At 41.4% G+C, this 23,810-nt stretch overlaps 2 protein-coding genes across 4 annotated transcripts; one reads left to right on the top strand and one right to left on the bottom strand.

Annotated features, from left to right (window-relative positions):
- Window positions 1-72: 72 nt before the first annotated feature.
- LOC115103773 (phosphatidylinositol 5-phosphate 4-kinase type-2 beta-like) lies at window positions 73-13,594 on the bottom strand. Of its 3 annotated transcripts, none has more exons than XM_065006249.1 (11): window positions 12,949-13,594; window positions 10,071-10,168; window positions 8,152-8,248; window positions 6,181-6,333; window positions 5,717-5,863; window positions 4,849-4,887; window positions 4,582-4,635; window positions 4,003-4,116; window positions 3,489-3,747; window positions 1,268-1,371; window positions 73-1,085 (listed from the first exon to the last, which is right to left on the bottom strand). In XM_065006249.1, exons 1-11 carry the CDS (start codon window positions 13,090-13,092, stop codon window positions 1,005-1,007), a joined length of 1,290 nt encoding a protein of 429 aa, XP_064862321.1. In that variant the 5' UTR covers window positions 13,093-13,594; the 3' UTR covers window positions 73-1,004. The 3 variants fall into 3 exon arrangements, with proteins under 3 accessions (XP_064862321.1, XP_064862322.1, XP_029480559.2); XM_065006250.1 differs by lacking the exon at window positions 12,949-13,594 and adding an exon at window positions 10,290-12,926; XM_029624699.2 differs by lacking the exon at window positions 4,582-4,635 and having other exon boundaries at window positions 12,949-13,593.
- Window positions 13,595-14,159: 565 nt separating this feature from the next.
- LOC115103549 (polycomb complex protein BMI-1-like) lies at window positions 14,160-21,342 on the top strand. Its single transcript, XM_029624386.2, has 9 exons — window positions 14,160-14,278; window positions 14,937-15,064; window positions 15,234-15,330; window positions 15,464-15,519; window positions 17,011-17,149; window positions 17,313-17,349; window positions 17,616-17,714; window positions 17,930-18,010; window positions 18,181-21,342. The coding sequence occupies exons 2-9, from the start codon at window positions 14,947-14,949 to the stop codon at window positions 18,553-18,555; spliced, it is 1,002 nt and encodes a 333-aa protein (XP_029480246.2). The 5' UTR covers window positions 14,160-14,278; window positions 14,937-14,946; the 3' UTR covers window positions 18,556-21,342.
- The last annotated feature ends 2,468 nt before the right edge of the window (window positions 21,343-23,810 follow it).

Genomic DNA, 23,810 nt, shown 5'->3' with positions numbered 1-23,810 from the left:
ACCTCTACAAGGCACGAAGGAATGATCTTTGTTAGTCAAAGGTGAGAAAATGAATTAGATTCAGGGAAAAAAAACAATAACTCCCTTTAATATGTAATGAATCCTTTTCAAGTAACTTTTCTGATCTAACGTCGATAACAAAACAACTATACAAACACAAATGCTACATTAATGTAAACAAGATATAAAAAAAACAATTCTTATGGTAATAAAACAAGCATTTGCTTTAGTATTCCCCTTATGTGGATTTTCTTTTACCAACCTCCAAGTTCATGGTAAAAATGTCAAGTTTTTAGAACAATATGGCAACGTAACATTCAGACATGTTTTTAGTTTTTTAGTCATAATGCTCAGATGCTAAGTTCAGTGGTTTGCCGTTTCAGCTAACTGGCGAAGTCATGTACATTTTAGCCATGCATTTTGATATTGCATTCATTTACGTAAAACCCTTATATATTAATTTCCTGCATTTCCAATTTTGTTACTGTCGGCTGCGGATCTCCTGACAAGTCAGAGTTTGTAAACGCCTGTTGGCCACTAGGTCAAAAGATTAATGCGATCTGACCGCTTCTGTGTCTGTGAGAGGTGTGTGTGTGTCAAAATAATCACGAACAGATGGTACTAAACAGACTCCTACTGCTGAAGCAGACTCTTTCAAGGCATTAGTGAGACAGTTCCCGTGCTGGCGTGAGGACTAGTATAAGGTGGCGGGGTCTCAAATATCCTATAGAACTCTGTTTCACATGCCTTCCTTTGTTGAGCACTCAGACCGGGGAGTAGGACATGGGAGGAGAAGAGACGCGTTGCTTTTTTTTTTTTAAAGAAAGAGTCCGGCGCCCCCTCTGTGGGTCAATGGAACAGGCTTGTTGTCTGTGCATCCTTTCCACCTGTCGTCCCCTGGGTGGGGCTAAGTCAGGTGGGAGGGGCAGGCGGAGCGAGAGAGGGGTGGGTGTGGCTGATGGCTCTATGACAGGTAGTGATTGGCTGGGGTAGGAGAGATGATTCTATGACAGGATGTTGGACATGAACTCAAAGAATCTTTTGGAGTACTGCTCTGGGTTTACGGTGGAGATCTCTGCCCCGGCCTGAGGGAGGGACAACAGAGAGTAAAGTGTAAACATATGCACATTAGGAACATACAACTACAATTTCTACGTCATAACACGTCTCACAAGATCATCTTCTACTTAAAACTACTATATGATCTAGCATCTTTGTAGCCTAAACACTTGGCTTCATGTTAGGTCAGATCTAGTCCATTACTCACCCCATGTTTCACAGTTTTGGCAGCATGTGCAGCTTTTTTCTTAGCGTCGTAGTGCGTGAGGATGTCGATGATAGCCATGAAGTACACTTCTTTCTTCACAGCACCTACCACAAGGAGCAAGACAGTGAATAGGTGTATAAATAGCAAGTATTACTTTTCACTGGGCTGTCCCATGATGTCTGTTCTAAAATTAGTTAAATTTTCAAATGTTAATTCAAGATGCACTATACAGAAATTGCTCCAACATTTCCTGGTTGCTTACCTATCTACACACAATACCCCATAATGACAAAGTGAAAACGTGTTTTTAGACATTTTTGCAAATGTATTGAAAACGAAATACAGAAATAGCTAATTTACATTAGTATTCACAACACTGAGTCAATACTTTGTAGAAGCACCGGGTAAGTCTCTAAGAGCTTTCCACACCTGGTTTGTACAACACTTGCCCATTGTTATTTTAAAAATTCTTCAAGCTCTGTCAAATTGGTTGTTATCCTGTTGAGTGTAGGGGGCAGTATTTTGATGTTTGGATGAAAAACGTACCCAAATGAAACTGCCTATTTCTCAGGCCCAGAATCTAGAATATGCATATAATTGTCAGATTAGGATAGAAAACACTCTAAAGTTTCCAAAACTGTCAAAATATTGTCTGTGAGTATAACAGAACTGATATTGCAGTCGAAAACCTGAGGAAAATCCAACCCGGAAGTGCTGTTTTTCCTGAAAGCTCTCTGTTCCATTGCCTGCCTTCGCTCCATTTAAAGGGATATCAACCAGATTCCTTTTCCTATGGCTTCCACATGTTGTGAACAGTCTTTATACATAGTTTCAGGCTTTTATTTTGAAAAATGAGCGAGAAAGATCACATCGTGTCATTGGATGGCTGGGTGCCAGCAGCGTTTTGCATGCGCAACAGCTTGAAGCAGACATTTTCTCTCTCTCTCCTATTGAAGAAGGTACAGTCCTTTTGAAATATTATCGATTATATATTGTAAAAACAACCTGAGGATTGATTATAAAAAACGTTTGACAAGTTTCTACGAACTTTACGGATACTATTTGGAATTTTCGTCAGCCAGGTCGTGACCGCTCGAGCCTGTGGATTTCTGAACATAACGCGCCAACCAATTGGAGGTATTTTGGATATAAAAATAATCTTTATGGAACAAAAGGAACGTTTATTGTGTAACTGTCTCGTGAGTGCAAACATCCGAAGATCATCAAAGGTAAGTGATTCATTTTATTGCTTTTCTGACTTTCGTGACCAATCTACTTGGCTGCTAGCTGTTTGTTATGTTTTGTCTGCTGAGAGAGATGTCCTTACATAAACGCTTGGTATGCTTTCGCCGAAAAGCTTTTTTGAAATCTGACACGCCAGGTGGATTAACAATAAGCTAAGATGTGTTTTGCTATATTGCACTTGTGATTTCATGAAAATGAAATATTTTTAGTAATTTAATTTGAATTTGGTACTCTGCAATTCAGCGGATGTTGACGGAAATGATCCCGCTAACGGGATGGGTGCATCAAGAAGTTAATCACTGCTAGACAACCGTCAGGTCCTTTTCTGCAGTATTATTTTAAGTGACTTGTTGCAAAAAGGATGCATGTTTTGGATTATGTTTTATTCTGTACAGGCTTCCTTTTCACTTTGTCATTTAAGTTAGTATTGTGGAATAACTACAATGTTGTCTATCCATCCTCAGTATCCTCCTTTCACAGTCATTAAACTCTGTAACTGTTTTAAAGTCACCATTGGCCTCATGGTGGAATCCCTGAGTGGTTTCCTTCCTCTCCAGTTTGGAAGGAATCCTGAATCTTTGTAGTGACTGGGTATATTGATACAGCATCCAAAGTGTAATTAATAACTTCACCATTGCTCAAAGGGATATTCAATGTCTGTATTTTGTTTTACCCATCTATCAATAGGTGCCCTTCTTTGCGAGGCATTTCAGCTTCCAATTTTTTATTAATATGTAAACATTTCGAAAAAAAAACATAATTCCACTTCGACATTATGGGGTATTTATTGTGTGTAGGCCAGTGACAAAACTTCTCAAATGTAATCCATTTTAAATTCAGTCTGTAACACAACAACATGTGGAAAAAGTCAAGGTGTCAATACTTTCTGAAGGCACTGTAGATAGAGAGTAGCACAAATATAGCACAATTGCATAGAAAAATCACTTGACAAAACTCAAGAAAGAGTGTCTCTTACTGTCGTTGCTCTTGATTGCGTAGACGTCCACGGAGGAGTCGAACTCGCCAGGGCTGAAGAACCCGCCAAAGTTGAGGGGGTTCCCAGGGCTGTCTGGAGGGGTGCCGAAGGAGCCGGTGAGTGCTCCTCCCATCCCATCGTTCTCGTACTCCTCCTCCTCTCCTCCTGCTTCCACCTCCATCTCCTCCTGCTCTGCCCGGTCCACATCATGGATCCCCACCAGCAGACTGTAGTCCATGATCTTCAGAGTGGCCAGGAACTGATGTACACAAACGGGAGAGATGGCAACAAATGTTAATTTGGGAAATTTCCCTGGAGGACATTAATCTCACTATACTTCTATTTGTCAACCTAAAGTCATGTCTTTGTTCACAGGTACTTAGGTGAAACTAGTTGAAAGGACTAGAAACAAAACACAATGTGCAGAAGTCCATTTACCCGGATATTTAAACAACGACGACTGTAATGAGAATAAAAACAACATCAATCCGAGCAGCCGTGAGATGTCTCCTACCTCTACGTCACGCTTTAGTTTCTCCAAGAAGTACTTCTTGTTGTCATCTCCTATCTGCAGCTTCTGGCCCTCGTTCAGAAAGTCGTTGTCTTTAAAGGTGGGGAGTTCCTTGGCCTGGGCAGAGTGATAGAAATTAGAATCTAAATATTCAGAGACTGGCACAAATGACAGAGGTCCTTTCTTGCTGTTCATTTTGATGCATGAAAAGTAGGGTCATTTGATTCAGTTTCCACTCATTGTCCTTGGATTGCCTTTTTAGCGAGAACAACTATTTCAGCTATTTCCTCTTGGTGTAATGGTTAAGATAGTGGGTTTCTTGAGCGAGAGGTCCGCAGTACGAATCCGACCAGTGACATTGGCCCCACCAGGTTCTGTCCGTCCCTCACTGGGCGTGAACCAGCAACCTTCTGTTCCCAACAACAACTCAGCAGAGTCACAAAGCAGTATCACGCACCGCTCTACAAAAGACGTAGCCAGGAAGGGAAATAACTACTTCTAGGTTTCAGAGCGGGTAATGTAACTCGCATGGTGGATACTACCAGCGCACACAGCTAACTATTCCACATGGACTACACTCACCCCCTTTTGACTTCCCCTTCTGCGCAGCATGGACAGCAGTCGGACATGGCCCAACTGTGGATGTGTTATTTCATTTGTGCTTCATTATCATTAGATGGAAAAATCATTACTTCTGCACTTTTCTAAAAGTATTTTGGGCTGTAAAATGAGTTTTGTTTTTAGCTGGTTAGTTTGATGCTTTTTTTTATAGCCTGATCCACACAATTATTTTGGGTTCCTGTCATTGTACCCCAACTCTCATCATCGTATCTATGTAAATGAACGCACCTTCTCTTTGTCACTGGCTTCCCTTGAGACTGTGGAACCCTGAACGAGAGAAAAAAAAGAAGATCATTCACAGAGATGTTACGGAATTCAGAGTTAGAGACAGACATTCGTTGCATCTTTGTTCCCCCTTTGTTTCTCCTGGACTTGACAGTATGGTTATAACATTGTCATATTTCAGAAAGCAGAATTGTCCCCCCCCAGAGAAAGCCTGTCAGCCACAGAGGTGTTTGTTGTGAAGGGAAACGACATTCTGCGAGTCAATAGGCATCTACGCCATCACACCTCTATTCTCAGTGTTGTTGCCCATGCACAAAGAGACAGATTTACTGAGCTTTTCCACAAGAGCAGAATTCTTAACCATTTCCCCTTCTAAGTAATGAGCTCCCGAGTGGCACAGCGGTCTAAGGCACTGCATCTCAGTGCAAGATGCGTCACTACAGTCTCTGGTTGGATTCCAGGCTGTATCATATCCAGCTGTGATTGGGAGTCCCATAGGGCGGAGCACAATTGGCCCAGCATCGTTCGGGTTTGGCCGGGGGTAGGCCGTCATTGTAAATAAGAATGTGTTCTTAACAGACTTGCCTAGTTAAATAAAGGTAAAAATAATAATAATAAAAAAGAATACATCACATAAGCAGAAAATAGTCTATTAATCTAGACTTAAGTAAGTTGCTGGAGTTCTACTGGGAACCGGAATACTCTGCAAGCACCCTATGCATTGAGCTTGTTATAAATGCCCTTACCCCAATGAGCGCCAACAGTGTTACAGCTGTAAGTGTGCTCCTAGTGCCCTACTGGAGTTCGTGTACTACCAGTAAGTGTTCTCCCAGTTAGTTCCCTCCAAGCTAGTGTGCATATCGACACCTACCTTCAGGTCGTACTTGCGGTGCACGGTGAGACGGTGGCTGAATACATTACGGGTCACCACCAGGTACGTTTCAACCCCGTCCACTGTTAGCCGGTACATGCCCAGGAACTGGGGGAGCAGAGTGCTGCCATGACACTCCACTATGAACTGAGGAGACCCAGAGGAGGAGGATGGAAATATAGGGAGAGGAAAGGAGAGAGAGAGAGGAGGAAGGAGAATGAGTAATGCAAAGGAAACAGTGGGAGAGCTCCAGTAATGACGTTGGCATAATTGTTAGCTATTACAAAAGGATAGTCCCGTCAAATCGGACAATTCACTGATATTTCTGCAGCACCACATTGAAAGGTCCTCGATATTTGAGGACAACATGCTCCCTTCAACATGTACTACATGTATGTTTGTACAGAAAATATATATTTTTAAATTGTAACGCGTTATATTTGTGCCTGCGGTAACTCTCCCACCTGGTGGTACTTCTTGAGGATGTTGTGCATCTCGGCGATGTCTTCGCTGGACACCGTCTTGATGACGAAGCGGTGGTCGTAGCTGGACAGGAAGCGGTTGCCAAAGCGCCCCTGGGAGTCGCTGTTCAGCGGGGCGCTCCTCGTCAGAGAGTTCTGGTGATGATCCACCACAGGAGGGAGCCCGGGGGAGGGAGAGACATACAGAGCAGAAAATTGAGGCTTTGGCGTGAATGAAAAGCCCTCTACAAAGAAAATGTTTCATAATTACTTCACGAGTTAGTAATGGATCAATGGATTTCATTTACAGAGCTATTCCAGGCTCAAAGAAAACCTTCACATAGGGATCCATTTAGCAAGGCTACCAAGATAGTTTAACTTAATGTAACAAACTATGCTTGATATGATTCTCTAAACACACACTGTTTACATGTGATAACTCAGTAAAAAGGGGGCAGTCTTTTAGTTCTATATCAACAAATCCAGAGAAAGACTTACTACATTGGGTTGAAGGGTGAAATCCAGAGAAAGACTTACTACATTGGGTTGAAGGGTGAAATCCAGAGAAAGACTTACTACATTGGGTTGAAGGGTGAAATCCAGAGAAAGATTTACTACACTGGGTTGAAGGGTGAAATCCAGAGAAAGACTTACTACACTGGGTTGAAGGGTGAAATCCAGAGAAAGACTTACTACATTGGGTTGAAAGGTGAAATCCAGAGAAAGACTTACTACATTGGGTTGAAGGGTGAAATCCAGAGAAAGACTTACTACATTGGCTTGAAGGGTGATTTCCAGACAAGAACTTACTACATTGGGTTGAAAGGTGAAATCCAGAGAAAGTCTTACTACATTGGGTTGAAGGGTGAAATCCAGAGAAGAACTTACTACATTGGGTTGAAGGGTGAAATCTAGAGAAAGACTTACTACATTGGGTTGAAGGGTGAAATCCAGAGAAAGACTTACTACATTGGGTTGAAAGGTGAAATCCAGAGAAAAACTTACTACACTGGGTTGAAGGGTGAATTCCAGACAAGAACTTACTACATTGGGTTGAAAGGTGAAATCCAGAGAAAGTCTTACTACATTGGGTTGAAGGGTGAAATCTAGAGAAGAACGTACTACATTGGGTTGAAAGGTGAAATCCAGAGAAAGTCTTACTACATTGGGTTGAAGGGTGAAATCCAGAGAAAGACTTACTACATTGGGTTGAAGGGTGAAATCCAGAGAAAGACTTACTACATTGGGTTGAAAGGTGAAATCCAGAGAAAGACTTACTACATTGGGTTGAAGGGTGAAATCCAGAGAAAGTCTTACTACATTGGGTTGAAGGGTGAAATCCAGAGAAAGACTTACTACACTGGGTTGAAGGGTGAATTCCAGACAAGAACTTACTACATTGGGTTGAAAGGTGAAATCCAGAGAAAGTCTTACTACATTGGGTTGAAGGGTGAAATCCAGAGAAGAACTTACTACATTGGTTTGAAGGGTGAAATCTAGAGAAAGACTTACTACATTGGGTTGAATGGTGAAATCCAGAGAAAGACTTACTACATTGGGTTGAAGGGTGAAATCCAGAGAAAGACTTACTACATTGGGTTGAAGGGTGAAATCCAGAGAAAGACTTACTACATTGGGTTGAAAGGTGAAATCCAGAGAAAGACTTACTACATTGGGTTGAAGGGTGAAATCCAGAGAAAGACTTACTACATTGGCTTGAGGGAAGAATTGGAATCTGCAATGAGTCAAACTGGGCAGGGAACAACCGGGAGTTCCCTCTGGTACTCTGATCTGCTCTCACCTTAACTGTCCTCCAGCCTTTTGACATTACTGAGCCGTGCCAAGCAAACGTCTATCCTCACTCTGTCTTTCAGTTCGCTACTGTGAACCCATCCTCAAACTGTCTTTCTCGTCAGTTAACCCATCCTACATTCTTCCCCCGTAGACATCTCCACACGGGAGACCATATTTTACCTGGTAATCCTGGTCATCGATGGAGAACCTCTCCCTCAGGTTGCGGAACACCATAGGGCAGTACTCTTTGAATTTAAAGCGGCTGGGCAGGTTCTCTCTGAGGGATACAAGAGTGTTGAAGAGTGTTAATATAGAAGAGTGTGTTAGCCCATTAGCAGTCAGAGCGTTGATGTCATCTGAGGAAGCATTGGAACAGATAACGGAAATGTGAGAAGCAATTGACCAGCATACTACGCTAGAGGTGCTTCACTGCGAGGATGATTTGCAATGCAAAGATAATCCGTTAAGTGTTCAACGAATGTTTTGACTACAACCTCAGTGTAGTGGAGATCGCCAGAGGCATAATCCTGATTTGACTGATGCAGGAAAATAAAAGTAAGGCATGTGATATATCAGAAGATGTGTAGTAGACTTATTACCAACCTAAAATAGTCATATAAATCATACAGTTTATCCGGGTTTTAAACTCATTTTCTGTATAAATAGCTTCTAAAATACATGTAAACGGACCATTATTGTCTCAATTTGGCGTTTTCTTAGAAAGCTGTGAGTGCTATTACATGACACAATGTCAGTACTTGTTACATTACAACTTGTCTAAGTCCTATCATCAACTGATCTCAGACAGTTTATGGCTGTGGATTGATTGCATTGTTTGAATGGAATGTTGGCATATTGGCAGTTCACTTGACAAAATGTATGGAATCATTCCTCTAAAACTGTCTGGCTAGCTAAATTCTTCAAATTCATTACATTACACAATATCTTATCACAGCTCTGGCAAACCATGGTTGACCAACTCCCTGACCAAAATGCTGACTGTTTAGCACGTCATAAGAAGGTTCATGTCCATTCTATTACTCTAAATCTATGGTTAGTCCATTAGCAGAGTCAGAGTGTCTGAGGAACTCACTGGACTAGATCAAGGAAATATGAGAAGCTCCAGACCAGCATACTAGAGGTGCTTCACTATGAGGACGATTTCCATTGTAAAGCTGCTCAGTTAAGTGTTCAGTTAATGTTTTGACTACAACTCCAGTGTAGTGGGGATCGCTAGACCCATGGTGAGTTATATTACAGGTGATAAGAGGAACTTGATCTGGCTAGTGATTTAAAAGCACACCACATCATAGACAATTGGGCCAACCAAGTCAATCAGTAGCATAACATAGTGTTAGCAGATTTCAGGTAGTACCGTACCGTATATTTTAGACAATGCAGCTAAATTGGCCTCTTGTTTGAGTTTATATGGGGCAGTAATATGGTGTGCAGTAATATGGTGTGCAGTAATATGGTATGCAGTAATATGGTGGGCAGTAATATGGTATGGCAGTAATATGGTGGGCAGTAATATGGTGTGCAGTAATATGGTGTGCAGTAATATGGTGTGCAGTAATATGGTGTGCAGTAATATGGTGGGCAGTAATATGGTGTGCAGTAATATGGTGGGCAGTAATATGGTGTGCAGTAATATGGTATGCAGTAATATGGTGGGCAGTAATATGGTATGGCAGTAATATGGTGGGCAGTAATATGGTGGGCAGTAATATGGTGTGCAGTAATATGGTGTGCAGTAATATGGTGGGCAGTAATATGGTGTGCAGTAATATGGTGGGCAGTAATATGGTGTGCAGTAATATGGTGGGCAGTAATATGGTGTGCAGTAATATGGTGTGCAGTAATATGGTGGGCAGTAATATGGTGTGCAGTAATATGGTGGGCAGTAATATGGTGTGCAGTAATATGGTGTGCAGTAATATGGTGGGCAGTAATATGGTGTGCAGTAATATGGTGGGCAGTAATATGGTGTGCAGTAATATGGTGGGCAGTAATATGGTGTGCAGTAATATGGTGTGCAGTAATATGGTGTGCAGTAATATGGTATGGCAGGTTGCAAAGTTAGGACTCGGGATACCTACTTGTTAAATAGGTGGTTGTCCACTTTGATCTTACTGTAGGCTTTAAAATCATCAGGCATCAGCATTACTGGTACAGGCACGTTACTTAACTCGTTGATCTGAAATAGAGGGGAGATAGAAAGAGCAGGAGATCAGAATAGAATGCTAGAGCAGGGAAGAGGAGGTCAACACACTAATCCCCACACCAGACCAAACTGCAGTGAACCAGTGTCTATTTACCGACAATCATTCACTTTGGACCAAAGCGAACTGACAGCAGTGCTCTCTGGCTGAGTCCCTTGTCACACTGTTGATCTTATCTAACGAGACAGATTCACTGACAGACAGACTGATTCCCAGCCCTCTCCATAGATTTATGAACTCCAGACAGTAAGAGGAGGGGCAGGGAGGGAACGTGAATAAACGCTTCAAAAGAAAAAAAGGAGACAAGAATGCATCCGGGAGACACAGACTCGGCTAAAATAGGAGAGAAATGGGAAAGTTACCTTGAGGTAGAAAAATAATAGCATACGGAGCACAAACACATGGAGTTGTATGGAATATGCAGGACATAGCCAAGTAGCCTCTCATAGAGCTGGGGTTTTGAGTTATATCAGGCTCTCTCTGAGACTACTTCAAGGGATAGACTCTCATTCAACTGTCTGACATGCTATAAAGATCACTGTCTATCATGCCGACAGGTTATGCTCTGGTCAATTTTTATTTATTTAACGAGATAAGTCAAACGAAGAACAAATTATTATTTACAATGACAGCCTACACCGGCCAAACACCACTGGGCCAATTGTGCGCCACCCTATTGGACTCCCGATTATAGCCGATTGTGATCCAGCCTGGATTTGAACCAGGGTGTCAACAGCGATTCCTCAAGCACTGAGAAGCAGTGCCTTAGACTGCTGCGCCACTCGGGAGCCCAAATGAATGTGTCCTTCAAAAGTATCATCATATTCATTTTGTCATTAGAGGCGTAGCTTAATGCCTTCAGCAGGCAGACACAATCGATATCCTGACTATATGTTGGATTATGTCTAATCAAACTACACACAAGGTTTGATGAAGGTGGTCGTTTGTAGCTCAGTTGGTAGAGCATGGCGCTTGTAAAGCCAGGGTAGTGGGTTCGATTCCCGGGACCACCCATCTGCATGACTAAGTCGCGTTAGATAAAAGTGTCTGCTCAATGGCAGATTTTATTGTAAGTTTGATGAAGGCCCGTATCAGATTTGAAGATGTAGGTTATTCCCGGTGTTGGAAAGCCTGTAAGGCTGGCATTATCTACCATCAAGACTGAATCCATGTTTTTGAAGGGAGCTTCAATTAAATCTGTGTTTGGCTATATGCTCCAACTGACAAAGGTATTCTCTGAGCAAAAGCTTAGTTTGGAACTGAATTCATCCGGCTTTGTGACTAGCAGAACGATGTTACGACTGACTACCAAGATTAAATATATTCTGGTTATGAGAGCCTTGAGGAGAAGGCTCTTTTGACGTCTTTCTTGTCTAAATTAGCCTGCCGCCTACACCTTGAATCTACACCCAGCCTCCACCACACACTAAACTTGTCCATTATGAATATTGCGGAATACATCACAGGATGATTATTACAGCTTCACTAAATATGCGAGTTTGGTTAATTAATGCCATTGTTTTCTCCATTTGAAGCATGTATTCTTTCCCTGGTCTACAAGAACTGCCTATTTGACGATGGTCTATATTTATCCTTATCTTTCTTATATAAGGTATTGAAATGTACATCAAATTATCTCACCAAAAACACAGCAAGCAGAGGGGGAAATCAATTGAGAAAGAATAATTACAGACAATAGTACATGCAAGATGTAATGTACATGTTAGTGTGTAGGCAACATATTGAAATGCATGCAAACATTGGAAGTGAAATGATGCATCAGCACTGTTATTCAAATTGTGGGTGAAGCGAATCCAAAACTGGGGCATCACATTCATGCCAAAGACATTTATCTGGAGGTGTCAGTCAAGCAGGGAAGGGGGTGTGTTCGCCTACTACTGCTGGCCACAAAAAAATGGAGCCTTGAAGCTCTCTGCAATGCATTTGGTGATCGCTGCATTCATGCGAGTGAGAAACTTGATGCATTTGGTGAAAAACAGTCTCAATAAAGTGTATTTTAGGATGAGTTGAAGACAATGTCACTTTTCCCACTCAAATTAGACTAACTGTGAGCCTATTATTGTTATGGTTGAGTGTTCAAATGTGTACTCCACACTAAACCACGTTAAATCATGAATGCAGGCTAGAATCTGCAAATGTAAGATTTGCCGCTTTATTATTCATTGATGCCTGTAAAACAATAGGCAGTCAGGCTGCGGTTGGGGCGTAATGCAACCTGCTGCTCTCCAACAGTCACACCCCTCTCTGGCCTGCGCTAGACAGAATGGATGCTTTGGTTGGAGCAGTGCTCACGACCTCCTCCCCTAACCAACTAACTAGCTCACTTCAGACCACCACACATCCCACGTTCTTACAGAACAGAAGACGTTATGCAGCTTGTGCCGAATAATTCCTGCATAGTGCGCGGGGTAATGTCAAATGTTTATGTTCAACGTCGCAGCTATATTTGCTGCACATTTTTAAAGCGCACACGCGACTGGCACACCAAATAGCTAGAATGTTGCTACATTGATATTCCTGACCAGGGAGAATGGAGGGTTAACAGCTTTCACCTAAGCATCAGACTAAGTACCTGACTAACACCCATACACTACAGACTACTAGACGACGGATGAGCTCTAAAATGTACTCTGGTCAATCAAGCAGCTGGCTAACTATCGCGTTACCGTTTGCTAGTCAAAACACCATAAAGACAAACAAGCTAGCGTGGGAACATGAACAAAAATGCATTTACCGTATGGTTGACACCCCACATTAAAACGCTGAGAATAGGCTCACTTGCACGGAATAATTTCACTTTCTGTCCTATAAAATGTTTCTTTTTCGTCTTCGTTTTGCTAGCGCTCACCGGCGCAACGCTGGTACAGTTGGATGACATGTCTCCTGTTGGGAATAATTTAGGAAACGCAAGACAGCACTGTAATCAAGCAGGCTAGCTGGGTCGTAAGCACTCCAGACAACTAAATTTACTTTTAAGAGCGTGATATCTATACGTGCATTGTCGCATCCAATTTGCAGGGTCTTTGAATCAAATTAGATTCTGTAGTAAAATTAACGGGATTGCATGTTGCGTGGTCACCACCCTTCCTCCCTAGCAGGCCACACGGTTCAGTCCGGAGCGGCACACAGACCAGCTGTTGGCATAGATAGCTAGCCAGCCATCTCGCTACAGGCAAGGTTGCCTTTAGCTACGCCGCAGTCTTCTTTGATAAGTAATACACTCTTGGTGTACGACTCCTCTCCTTTCTGGTGACGTCTGCTACCCACAACGGTTTGAGGTGATTTTATTTAGAGGTTAGTAATCCCATTATGATGCGCCTGAGATTGTTGTCACCAGTTTTGGGGTCTCCTCAAGATGGCGTCTAGACTGAACGTCGCAAAGCGAAGTGCGCCCCCAAGAGGCAGAGAGTAGAAGCGCGCGTACTGTAGTCGGTACATTTTGGTGTGAAAATCAGTAAATCTCTGTATTTGTAAAAGCTGCTAATGGCAAAAGTAATGCTGTGGATCAGATATCAGGATTTCTCATAGAGTAAATGTGTCATTCATACTGAATGGTGATGAAGCAGAAAAGGCATACATTTCATGTGTAGGCCTATGCTACAAATCTTGCACGTTTTACAGTCAAGTTGACCCGCAAAATCCTACAATAAATCCAATATATATATATATCAATGTTCTGTAGTAAAAACTTCAGGATTGTCTCTAGGGGAGCATTGTCTAGGGGGGCGTGGTTTTCCGTCTAGAAATGGTTGTCAAAGTAGAAAATGAATGCAATGACTCCTTCATAAACAAACGTGGTTAATGTATAGAGGGGAGGGTGTTTTAGTGACTTATCCGCCAGAGTTGTATTTTTTATTTTTTTGTAAAATGTTGCAAATACAATGTATATGGCAAGCGGCAGGGACTGAAAATAATATCACGTGACCATAATGGGCGGTCCTCTGACTATGTGGGGGAAAAAAAAGCCATTTTCTGGCGCTGCTGCAAGATCTAACGTTAACCAACTCAAAATAATTTACCTGTATCCACGTCGGGAGGTACGGGTGTTTTTCATGTCAAATCAGGTAGGAAGCAAAGGCATCAATTGTTTTTATTCGCATATCGCGATGCACAGGTACATCAACACACAAACGGAGGTACTCGGTGTTATGTTTGGATTCTCTCTTGTTCGTTTCTCATATCCAGTCCTGTCACTGAATTTAAGATGGCTGCTTTGTTTTCCACTCTCCATCTAAGCGTATTTTTCGTCTGTCTTTACATAGTTTTTATAAAGAATGTCTATAATGCATAAGAACCCACTGGTATAGGAGGGGCTCATTGTGGGTCTTCTCGGGGTTTGGGGTACGTGCCTCCCCGTGCACAGGCCCCACTGGGGTAGTCGGGTCTAGACTAGAGCAGTTCCAAACGTATTTTGTTACATTGATGGATGGGAAATAAATTTTAAAAAACAATCAGGCTGGAAATAATTACAAAATAAATAGTCATATACTAGTAGCCATGCTTCTAACAAAAACACGTGATCCATATTATTATAGACAATGTCAGTGGACCACATCAATATGTCAGTACACATTTTGTATGTATAGGCCCTGTGTTGGAAAACAAATCACAACAGCAGAAAAGGTCACTAAATGTGTCATGTACTTTAGTGGTTCAAATCTTGCTACCCAGTAAATCATCTAAGTAATTATTTGATGTTTTTTTTTATTTTATTTTTTGCAGATCCTTCCAGATGGATAAAATGCAACCCAGTCGGCTAAAAATCACAGAGCTGAATCCTAACCTGATATGCCCACTGTGTGTGGGCTACTTCATCGATGCCACAACCATTGTGGAGTGCTTGCACTCATGTAAGATTCCTAAGTCCACTGCATTATTCTAAATGAATATGAACCAATAATAACATTATTAGTACATGGGCTAGAGTATATGGCCTATAAACTGACGTAGAAATGCATTTTCTTTTCATAAAAAGTCATACAGTAAATCACCAGCATTAAGTCTGTCTTCTTAATCCAGTCTGCAAGACGTGCATTGTTGCCTTCCTGGAAACCAACAAGTTCTGCCCCAGATGTGATGTGCAAGTACACAAGACGTGTCCACAGCTCAGCATCAGGTTAGTCACATTGCGTGTGTGTGCGCGCGCACACGTCTCTCTCGGAGTACCTATGTTATTATGCATCTATAAGTGCAACCAACATGCTCTTATCTTAAGTAAGTGGTTTTATCATTTGCATATCCTTTCTCAGGTCAGACAAGACTCTACAGGACATTGTATACAAGTTGGTGCCTGGATTATTCAAAGGTAAGACCATATCTCTTGAGTAAGGGGGTGGGTTTTCTATACAAATACTGAACAAAAATATAAAACGCAACTATGTTAAAGATTTTACCGAGTTACAGTTCATAGAAGGAAGTCGGTCAATTTAAATACATTTATTAGGCCCTCATCTATGGATTTCACATGACTGGGCAGGGGCACAGCCATGGGTGGGCCTGGGAGGGCATAGGCCCACCCACGGGGGAGCCACGCAGAGCCAATCCGAATGACTTTTTTCCCCCAAAAAGCGCTTTATTAAAGCCAGAAATACTCCTCAGCACCCCCCTACCCCTCAGAGGATGAAGAAGTCCGATATGAAGGTCTTGGGCTGGCGTGGTTACTCATGGTCTGTGGTTGTAAGGCCTTTTTTTATGGGGTAGATCAGTTTTAATATTGAAGATATATTGTGGCTTCTATCACTAATTGTCTGCATCATTTCCAATACACCATTTTTTTTATATATATATATTGCTGTCATCAAGGCAAAAGGTGGCTACTTTGAAGAATTTCAAATATCAAATATATTGTGATTTTTTTAAACACTTTTGGTTACTACATGATTCCATGTGTGTTATTTCATAGTTTTGATGTCTTCACTATTATCCTACAATGTAGAAAATAGTACAAATAAAGAAAAATCCTGGAATGAGTAGGTGTGTCCAATCTTGTACTGTATGTGTATATATATCTCATACTATTGGTTGCTAGAATTGTGTATAATCATTTTTATTAAACTTTCGTAGGTCATTTTGTGCATCAGTTCATAAACCATGTGCAATGGTTTAACCATAATATTTTTTGTAATATTTGCTTAGTCTTTTCTGGTGGATTAAACTGAAATTGCAACCAACTTTAAGACTTGTTTACAAAAATATATATATATTTTTTAGATTATTTCATTTTCAAACGACCGAAGGTGAGAGGTTGTTATCTGTTAGATGTAATGCCAAATTCTCTAAAACAACGTACAAGGTGGCTTATGGTAGAGAAATTAACATTCAACTCTTTGGCAACAGCTCTGTTGGACATTCCTGCTGTGGAATTGTGTTGTGGCTTTTTTATTGCCCCCCAGCACAAGGTGCACCTGTGTAATGGTCATGCTGTTTCATCTGCTTCTTGATATGCCGCACCTGTTAGGTGGATAGATTATCTTGGCAAAGGAGAAATGCTCACTAACAGGGATATAAACAAATGTTTGCACAAAATTTGAGAGAAGTGTGTTTTTTGTGCGTATGGAAAATTTTTGATATTTTATTTCAGCTCAAGAAAAATGGGACCAACACTTTACATGTTGCATATATATTTGTGTTCAGTGTACATTTCAGTATTTTACAACGAGCATATTTAGTGATAATTACAGTATAATAAGCCTGTTTGAGACTTTGCCCATGAAAAGTTGCCCCCTTTAATAATTAAAAGCGGACACGTGCCAATGTCTTTTTCACTCTAATAACTTTATTGTTTTGTTTACATCAGATGAGATGAAACGAAGGCGGGACTTCTACACAAACCAGGAAAACCAACACCTGGAGCCAGGAGAAGTGGTGGAGGAGCCGACTATTATTGCAGAAGATGAAATCATCAGTCTCTCCATTCAGTTCCATGAGAAGATCAAGTAAGTTCTAGAATGTGTGATCTCTTAATATTTTATAGTATAGAACAGACTAAATGTGTTACAATAGGGCTGTATCTCTATGTGCAAGTACGTTTTAACAGGAAGCTGGGTAAAAGAAAGATATGCTCATCTTAACCCATGCTGTTTTTCCATTTGCTTATAGAAGTGACACACAACCTGTGGATACAGAAGGAGACAATGTGAGTGATTCAACCATAAAATGCTAACCCAATATACATGCAAACGCTAATGTCAATTTGTCATCCACACTCTCTAAATGATAAGAAATGCCATTTAGCATACGCTTTTAAAAGCGACTGTCATGCGTGCATACATTGCAAGCGCCATGCTCTACCAACTGAGCCATACAGGACCACATTTTTCTAACATTTCATATTATTGTCATGCCCTTACCCTCTAGTTATAAATCTGTTCTAACCACACGTACTGTTCTCTTCATTTTCAGACCAACAGCAAACGCTTCCTGCAATGCCCGGCAGCCATGACAGTCCTGCACTTAGCCAAGTTCCTGCGTAGCAAGATGGACATTCCGAACACCTTACGGGTAATTGCTACAGGCTGCACAGCATCGCCTCACAACTCCATAGAAAGCCACAGTATACACCAACAACCACTTTGTCTCAATACTGTATTTGAGTGACAAGCTGCATTCCTATACAGTAGATCATGCATGCTTTCGCGTAGGTGGACTGGCCCTACTATCCCCCCTTCTTGGACTTGTGTGCGATTAATGTGTAATAATGATCTCTACCCTGACAGATTGAAGTGCTCTACGCTGATGAGCCCTTAAAGGACTACTACACGCTGATGGATATTGCCTACATGTATTCTTGGCGACGTGTAAGTGCCAACTGACACACTGGCTATAACAACAACACTGACCAAGCTTCAGTTGTCACTTCCAACGCTAATCTCAACTTCACTAAACATCTACGTTGCTAGGTCCTAGGATCTGAGTGATCTTTCACGTGTCTGGAGAGTTCTCATCTTCTCTCTGTGACTCTTTGCAGAATGGCCCCCTCCCCCTGCAGTACTGTGTCAAGCCCACCCGGAAGCGTCGGAGGCTGTCCCAAGGTGCCGCCCAGGCCCACTCCGACGGTGTCAACACAAGCCCCACCTCTGAGAGCGACTCCCACAGCGACAAGGCCCTGAGCCCGGCTGGTCAGGTCCCCAGAGCCTCCACCCTGCCCAGCCCTGCCCTCCGAGGCCAACCCTCTACCCTTCAGAGCCCCAGCGGTACCACAGGACCCAACGGTACTCAACGGCTCCCTCTAGCCTCCAAGTCGGGGAGCAACGCCCGCAAGGTGAACGTCAACGGCAAAAGCAATGGAGCAGCGACTGAGACTAGGGGAGGGGACAAAGGGGCGGTATCACCCCCAACCTAAATCTGATACATCCCAGAAACATGGAGAGTGAAACAGAATTGCCCCAAAATGTCGGAGTAGCCCCTCAATGGACTAATGGACAGACCAAGAGAAAATCTGCCAAGAGAGTACTGAGGGAGAGGGCGATTGTGATCAGTAAACAGACTGTCAAGTGCAGCCAAATAGACATTTCATTTCAATGTGTGTGTGTCTGTGCATTAGAGTAAACATGCATACAAAATGTACAATATGTATCCAATGTGAGCATTCGTACATACCTGGTCATGTATATAGAGTATCTTTTATACAGGATATTGTAATTGTTTTGTTTTTGTATGATATGCAGTCGGTTCAACGATTCCTTTCCCCAAGTCTTCACAATTAATTTGGCTTTAAAATATCAATTGACAAAATGCTGAATGGCATTGCGATGCGATTGTCTATCTGTATGGGTATGTAATATATATACACACACGCAGTTGAAGTCTGAAGTTTACATACACCGTAGCCAAATATATTTAAACTCAGTTTTTCACAATTCCTGACATATAATCCCAGTAAACATTTCCTGTCCTAGGTCAGTTAGGATCACCACTTTATTTTAAGAATGTGAATTGTCAGAGTAATAGTCGAGAGAATGATTTATTTCAGCTTTTATTTCTTTCATCACATTCCCACTGGGTCAGAAGTTTACATACACTCAATTAGTATTTGGTAGCATTGCCTTTAAATTGGGTCTAACATTTTAAGGTAGCCTTCCACAAGCTTCCTACAATAAATTGGGTGAATTTTGGCCCGTTCCTCCTGACAGAGCTGTTGTAACTGAGTCAGGTTTGTAGGCCTTGCTCGCACACTTTTTTTTCTTCAGTTCTGCCCACAATTTTTTTTATAGGATTGAGGTCAGGGCTTTGTGATGGCCACTCCAATACCTTGACTTTGTTGTCCTTAAGCCATTTTGCCACAACTTTGGAAGTATTTAATTTTTTATTTTACCTTTATTTTACTAGGCAAGTCAGTTAAGAACAAATTCTTATTTTCAATGACGGCCTAGGAACAGTGGGTTAACTGCCTGTTCAGGGGCAGAACGACAGAGTTGTAACTTGTCAGCTCGGGGATTTGAACTTGCAACCTTTCGGTTGCTAGTCCAACGCTCTAACCACTAGGCTACCCTGCTTGGGGTCATTGTCTATTTTGAAGACCCATTTGCGACCAAGCTTTAACTTCCTGACTGATGTCTTGAGATGTTGCTTCAAAATAACCACACAATGTTCCTGCCTCATGATGCCATTTATTTTGTGAAGTGCACCAGTCCCTCCTGCAGCAAAGCACCCCCACAACATGATGCTGCAACCCCCGTGCTTCACAGTTGGGATGGTGTTCTTCGGCTTGCAAGCCTCCCCCTTTTTCCTCCAAACCTAACGATGGTCATTATGGCAAACCAGTTATATTTTTGTTTCATCAGATCAGAGGATATTTATCGAAAAAGTACTATCTTTGTTCCAATATGCAGTTGCAAACCGTAGTATTGCTTTTTTTATGGCGGTTTTGAAGCAGTGGCTTCTTCCTTGCTGAGTGGCCTTTCCTGTTATGTCGATATAGGACTCGTTTTACTGTGGATTTAGATACTTTTGCACCTGTTTCCTCCAGCATCTTCACAAGGCCCTTTGCTTTGCTGTTGTTCTGGGATTGATTTGCACTTTTCGCACCAAAGTCCATTCATCTCCAGGAGACAGAATGTGTCTCCTTCCTGAGAGGTATGACTGCTGCGTGGTCCCATGGTGTTAATACTTGCGTACAATTGTTTTATAGATGAACGTGGTATCTTCAGGCTTTTGGAAATTGTCCCCAAGAATGAAGCAGACTTGTGGAGGTCTACAATTTTTTTTCTGGGGTCTTGGCTGATTTCTTTTGATTTTCCCATGATATCAAGCAAAGAGGCACTGAGTTTGATGGTAGGCCTTGAAATACATCCACAGGTACACCTCCAATTGACTCAAATGATTTGAATTAGCCTATCAGAAGATTCTAAAGCCATGACATCATTTTCTGGACAAGCTGTTTAAAGGCACAGTCAACTTAGTGTATGTAAACTTCTGACCCACTGGAAATGTGATACAGTGAATTATAAGTGAAATAATCTGTAAACAATTGTTGGAAAAATTACTTGTGTCATGCACAAAGTAGATGTCCTAACCGACTTGCCAGAATTATAGTTTGTTAACAAGACATTTGTGGAGTGGTTGAAAAACTAGTTTTAATGACTCCAACCTAAGTGTATGTAAACTTCTGACTACAACTGTATATGTATATATATATAAAACCTAGAAATATAAAGGCAAGATCTGTCTTCTTGCCGTCAGTCATACTGTATATAATAACTCTGGTGTATGTAGATAGATGCAGTACTTTCAACTGGTAATGGCCCCAATCACCAAGGACAATAGATATGTACGAAACGTTTGATGCACTTTCTTTGAAATGCAGATCACAGTATGCGAGTACTAAACTTCCCTGTGCTTTGACATTAGAAAAGCCATTATATTTATCAAGCCTCAAGCAGCACTACAATCGTCTGAAAAACGTAGCTTACTGTACGTTTCTCAGCGTTACATACCGGTACCCGTTCTACTCACATCAGAGAAATGAGCTCAAAGGGAATTGTATATCTGACCATGTACACCTTGTTGTATTTTCATACACTTTTGACATTCCCTCAATGTATATTTTGACCATTCAATGATATTATTCTAAAATATCAGCCATATGTGCATGTTTAGGTCATTAAAATGTTTACTTGCTTGGTTTTGAGTTCGGTGTCCCATTCTGATTAATTTTTGGGTTATATTCTTGAGTAGTTCAAATATCAGAACTTGCCAGTGCTCCTGTGATAAGTCTCCATTTGGACCTTTAATACATACATCTGTTACATTGCTATCAACAACAATTTGTGAGTAGCAGAGCTTTAAATCATGTATTATCATTATGCTGCTATTTAGGAATGTTTAACTTGATTTTAAGTTGGGATCCACGGTAACTATGTGCTCTCCAAAGAATCTGTGGATTTTCATGACTTCAAAGGCAGAGGATGTTTTCGGTTGAAACATTGCATTTCTTCATAAGTGTCGTACAAAACAGGATATGGGATGGCAAAATGTGACAGTAATTAAGAGAAAGTTTAAAAAATATATTTGATCGTTTTAATTTCAACACAGACAGAATACACCATGGAGGAAATAATACTGTTTTTAGATCTATAGAAATACATCTTAATTCATCTTACATCAAGCTTATGATTTAGTGTTCTATTACAATACTTGATTTTGAGAAACAGTCCATCACAATACTTGTGTGTATCATTAGCGGAGCATTAAAATGTAAAATATCTGTTTCATCACAATTTCAAACATTTACAGAAGCACCAGTGCATTCCACACAGGGCAATTCCACGGTAACAGAACAATGCCGTGATTTTCAGATTTTTCACTTTAAAATGTATGCCAACCCCCCCCCCCACTGATTGCAAAGATTAAGACACTGTTATTCCGTTACCAAACTTTGCATCTGCACTCAAGTAAATGTGTTTTGTGGAAATTGTTAAAACTAGCCCTTGTGCATAAAGTTGAATGGTTTGAATAACTTTAATCTTTGGTTTTTACATTGTAAAGTGAAATATCTGAATCTCAGCATCATTCTGTTATCGTGGAATCGCCTCATAACAAGTATCACCTTGCAAATTGCTTATCATGTGATGAATCCTTAATTGAGTTGTTCGCAGAGCTCTTATCATACAAATCTTGTATGGATGACAATGGGAGATTTGTTCAAAGCTAGTGCTAAGCCCAGAGTTTCCCATTATATTCTAATGAGGATCCTAAGGCTGCGTTTAGACAGGCAGCCTAATTCTGATTCCCCCCCACTAATCGGTATTTTGACCAATCACATCAGATCTAAGCACGTCAGATATGTATACGTCATCTGTTCGCTGTCAATCACCCTTCTGAACCAGTGATTAGGGTCCTCCTCCAGGACCAGAACTCAAGAGGACCCACACCACAGTAAATTTGGACAAAAACACATGCAGCTCCTATCCATTCAGAAGTCTGTGTTCTCTGGGAGCAGGGCAGACTGGATGAATTCCTGCTTGTGAGTGCTGTCGCAGTATGATGGGTTAGCGGTGTACTTGCAGCCACACAGCTAAGCTTTGGAGTCCTTCTCAGGGATGAAGCGCTGAGGTAACAGGCCCTGGGCTTTAGTCTTGTGGGTTCCATCACAGAAAGGCTAAAACAGAAAGATGGGAGATACAAGCCGGTGATTGAGTACCTGAATAATCTGCTGCTTTGGTATGCTAAAGCCAATCTGATCCAGAGTTCAATGAACCCGTTTCAATGAAAGCAGAGCGATGGGCAGAGCGTTGGGCACATGGTGATGTCCACAAGTGCACCATGAGTGACGCTTTCCACATACAAGCTCCGCCTTGAAAGGCTTTTTGGAAGCGATGACAGGCTCAGTGGATAGAGTGGAGCGCTGGACCTGTAACGTAAGTTTCAGATTTAGTGTAGCGAAACAGATTTCCTTAATGCAAATGCAGTGAATGCACCCTACAAATGCCTATGTGTGGTCAGCAAACACGAAAATGGAAAATTATATTACGGCAGATAAAAATAAAAATAAATCGCTTCCTCCCAATGCTATAGAGTAGGAGTAAATCCTCACTCCACAACATTGTAACCAAAAACAACTTGTTTACATGCACAAGACAGATTTGTGGTTGTTGTTGACCATGTCAAACGCCTTCATTGAGACTTTAATCTTTTTCTTACCTTTTGGGGCGGTAATAATCGGCCATATCCAAGGTTGTATCAAGGTTGCTTAAACCAATTTGCGCACTCTGCCTGATATGATTGTATTCATGTTTGGTTGTGTGTGCGTAAGTAGTCTGCTGCTCTGTATATTGTTCTTTACAACCAAAGAAAGCCTTCGAGCTGAGATTTTGTGTAGCTAACGGCTGGCCATGTAGAGGTAGAGTCCGGAATCAGTCACATGGGCCGCTGCACCCGGCTTCTCTCCAAGCAAGATGCGCAGCATTTGAGGGGATTTGATTATGAAAGAATTTCAACCTAGACTCAGGGGTAGATGTTGTGTGATATACTTGTCCATAGCTGTTGTTTGAAGTGTTGAAACACTGACTGAACAATAAATAAGTATTTTTGGAGGCTATTTTGGTTGATTTATTTGGTTATTCATTGAAGTAGTTCTTTCGCTTTTAGAACTGTACT

The sequence above is a fragment of the Oncorhynchus nerka genome, linkage group LG21 (assembly GCF_034236695.1).
Source record: "Oncorhynchus nerka isolate Pitt River linkage group LG21, Oner_Uvic_2.0, whole genome shotgun sequence".
In the NCBI taxonomy this organism is placed as follows: Eukaryota; Metazoa; Chordata; class Actinopteri; order Salmoniformes; family Salmonidae; genus Oncorhynchus; species Oncorhynchus nerka.
This window is presented reverse-complemented; position numbering and strand designations above follow the sequence as displayed.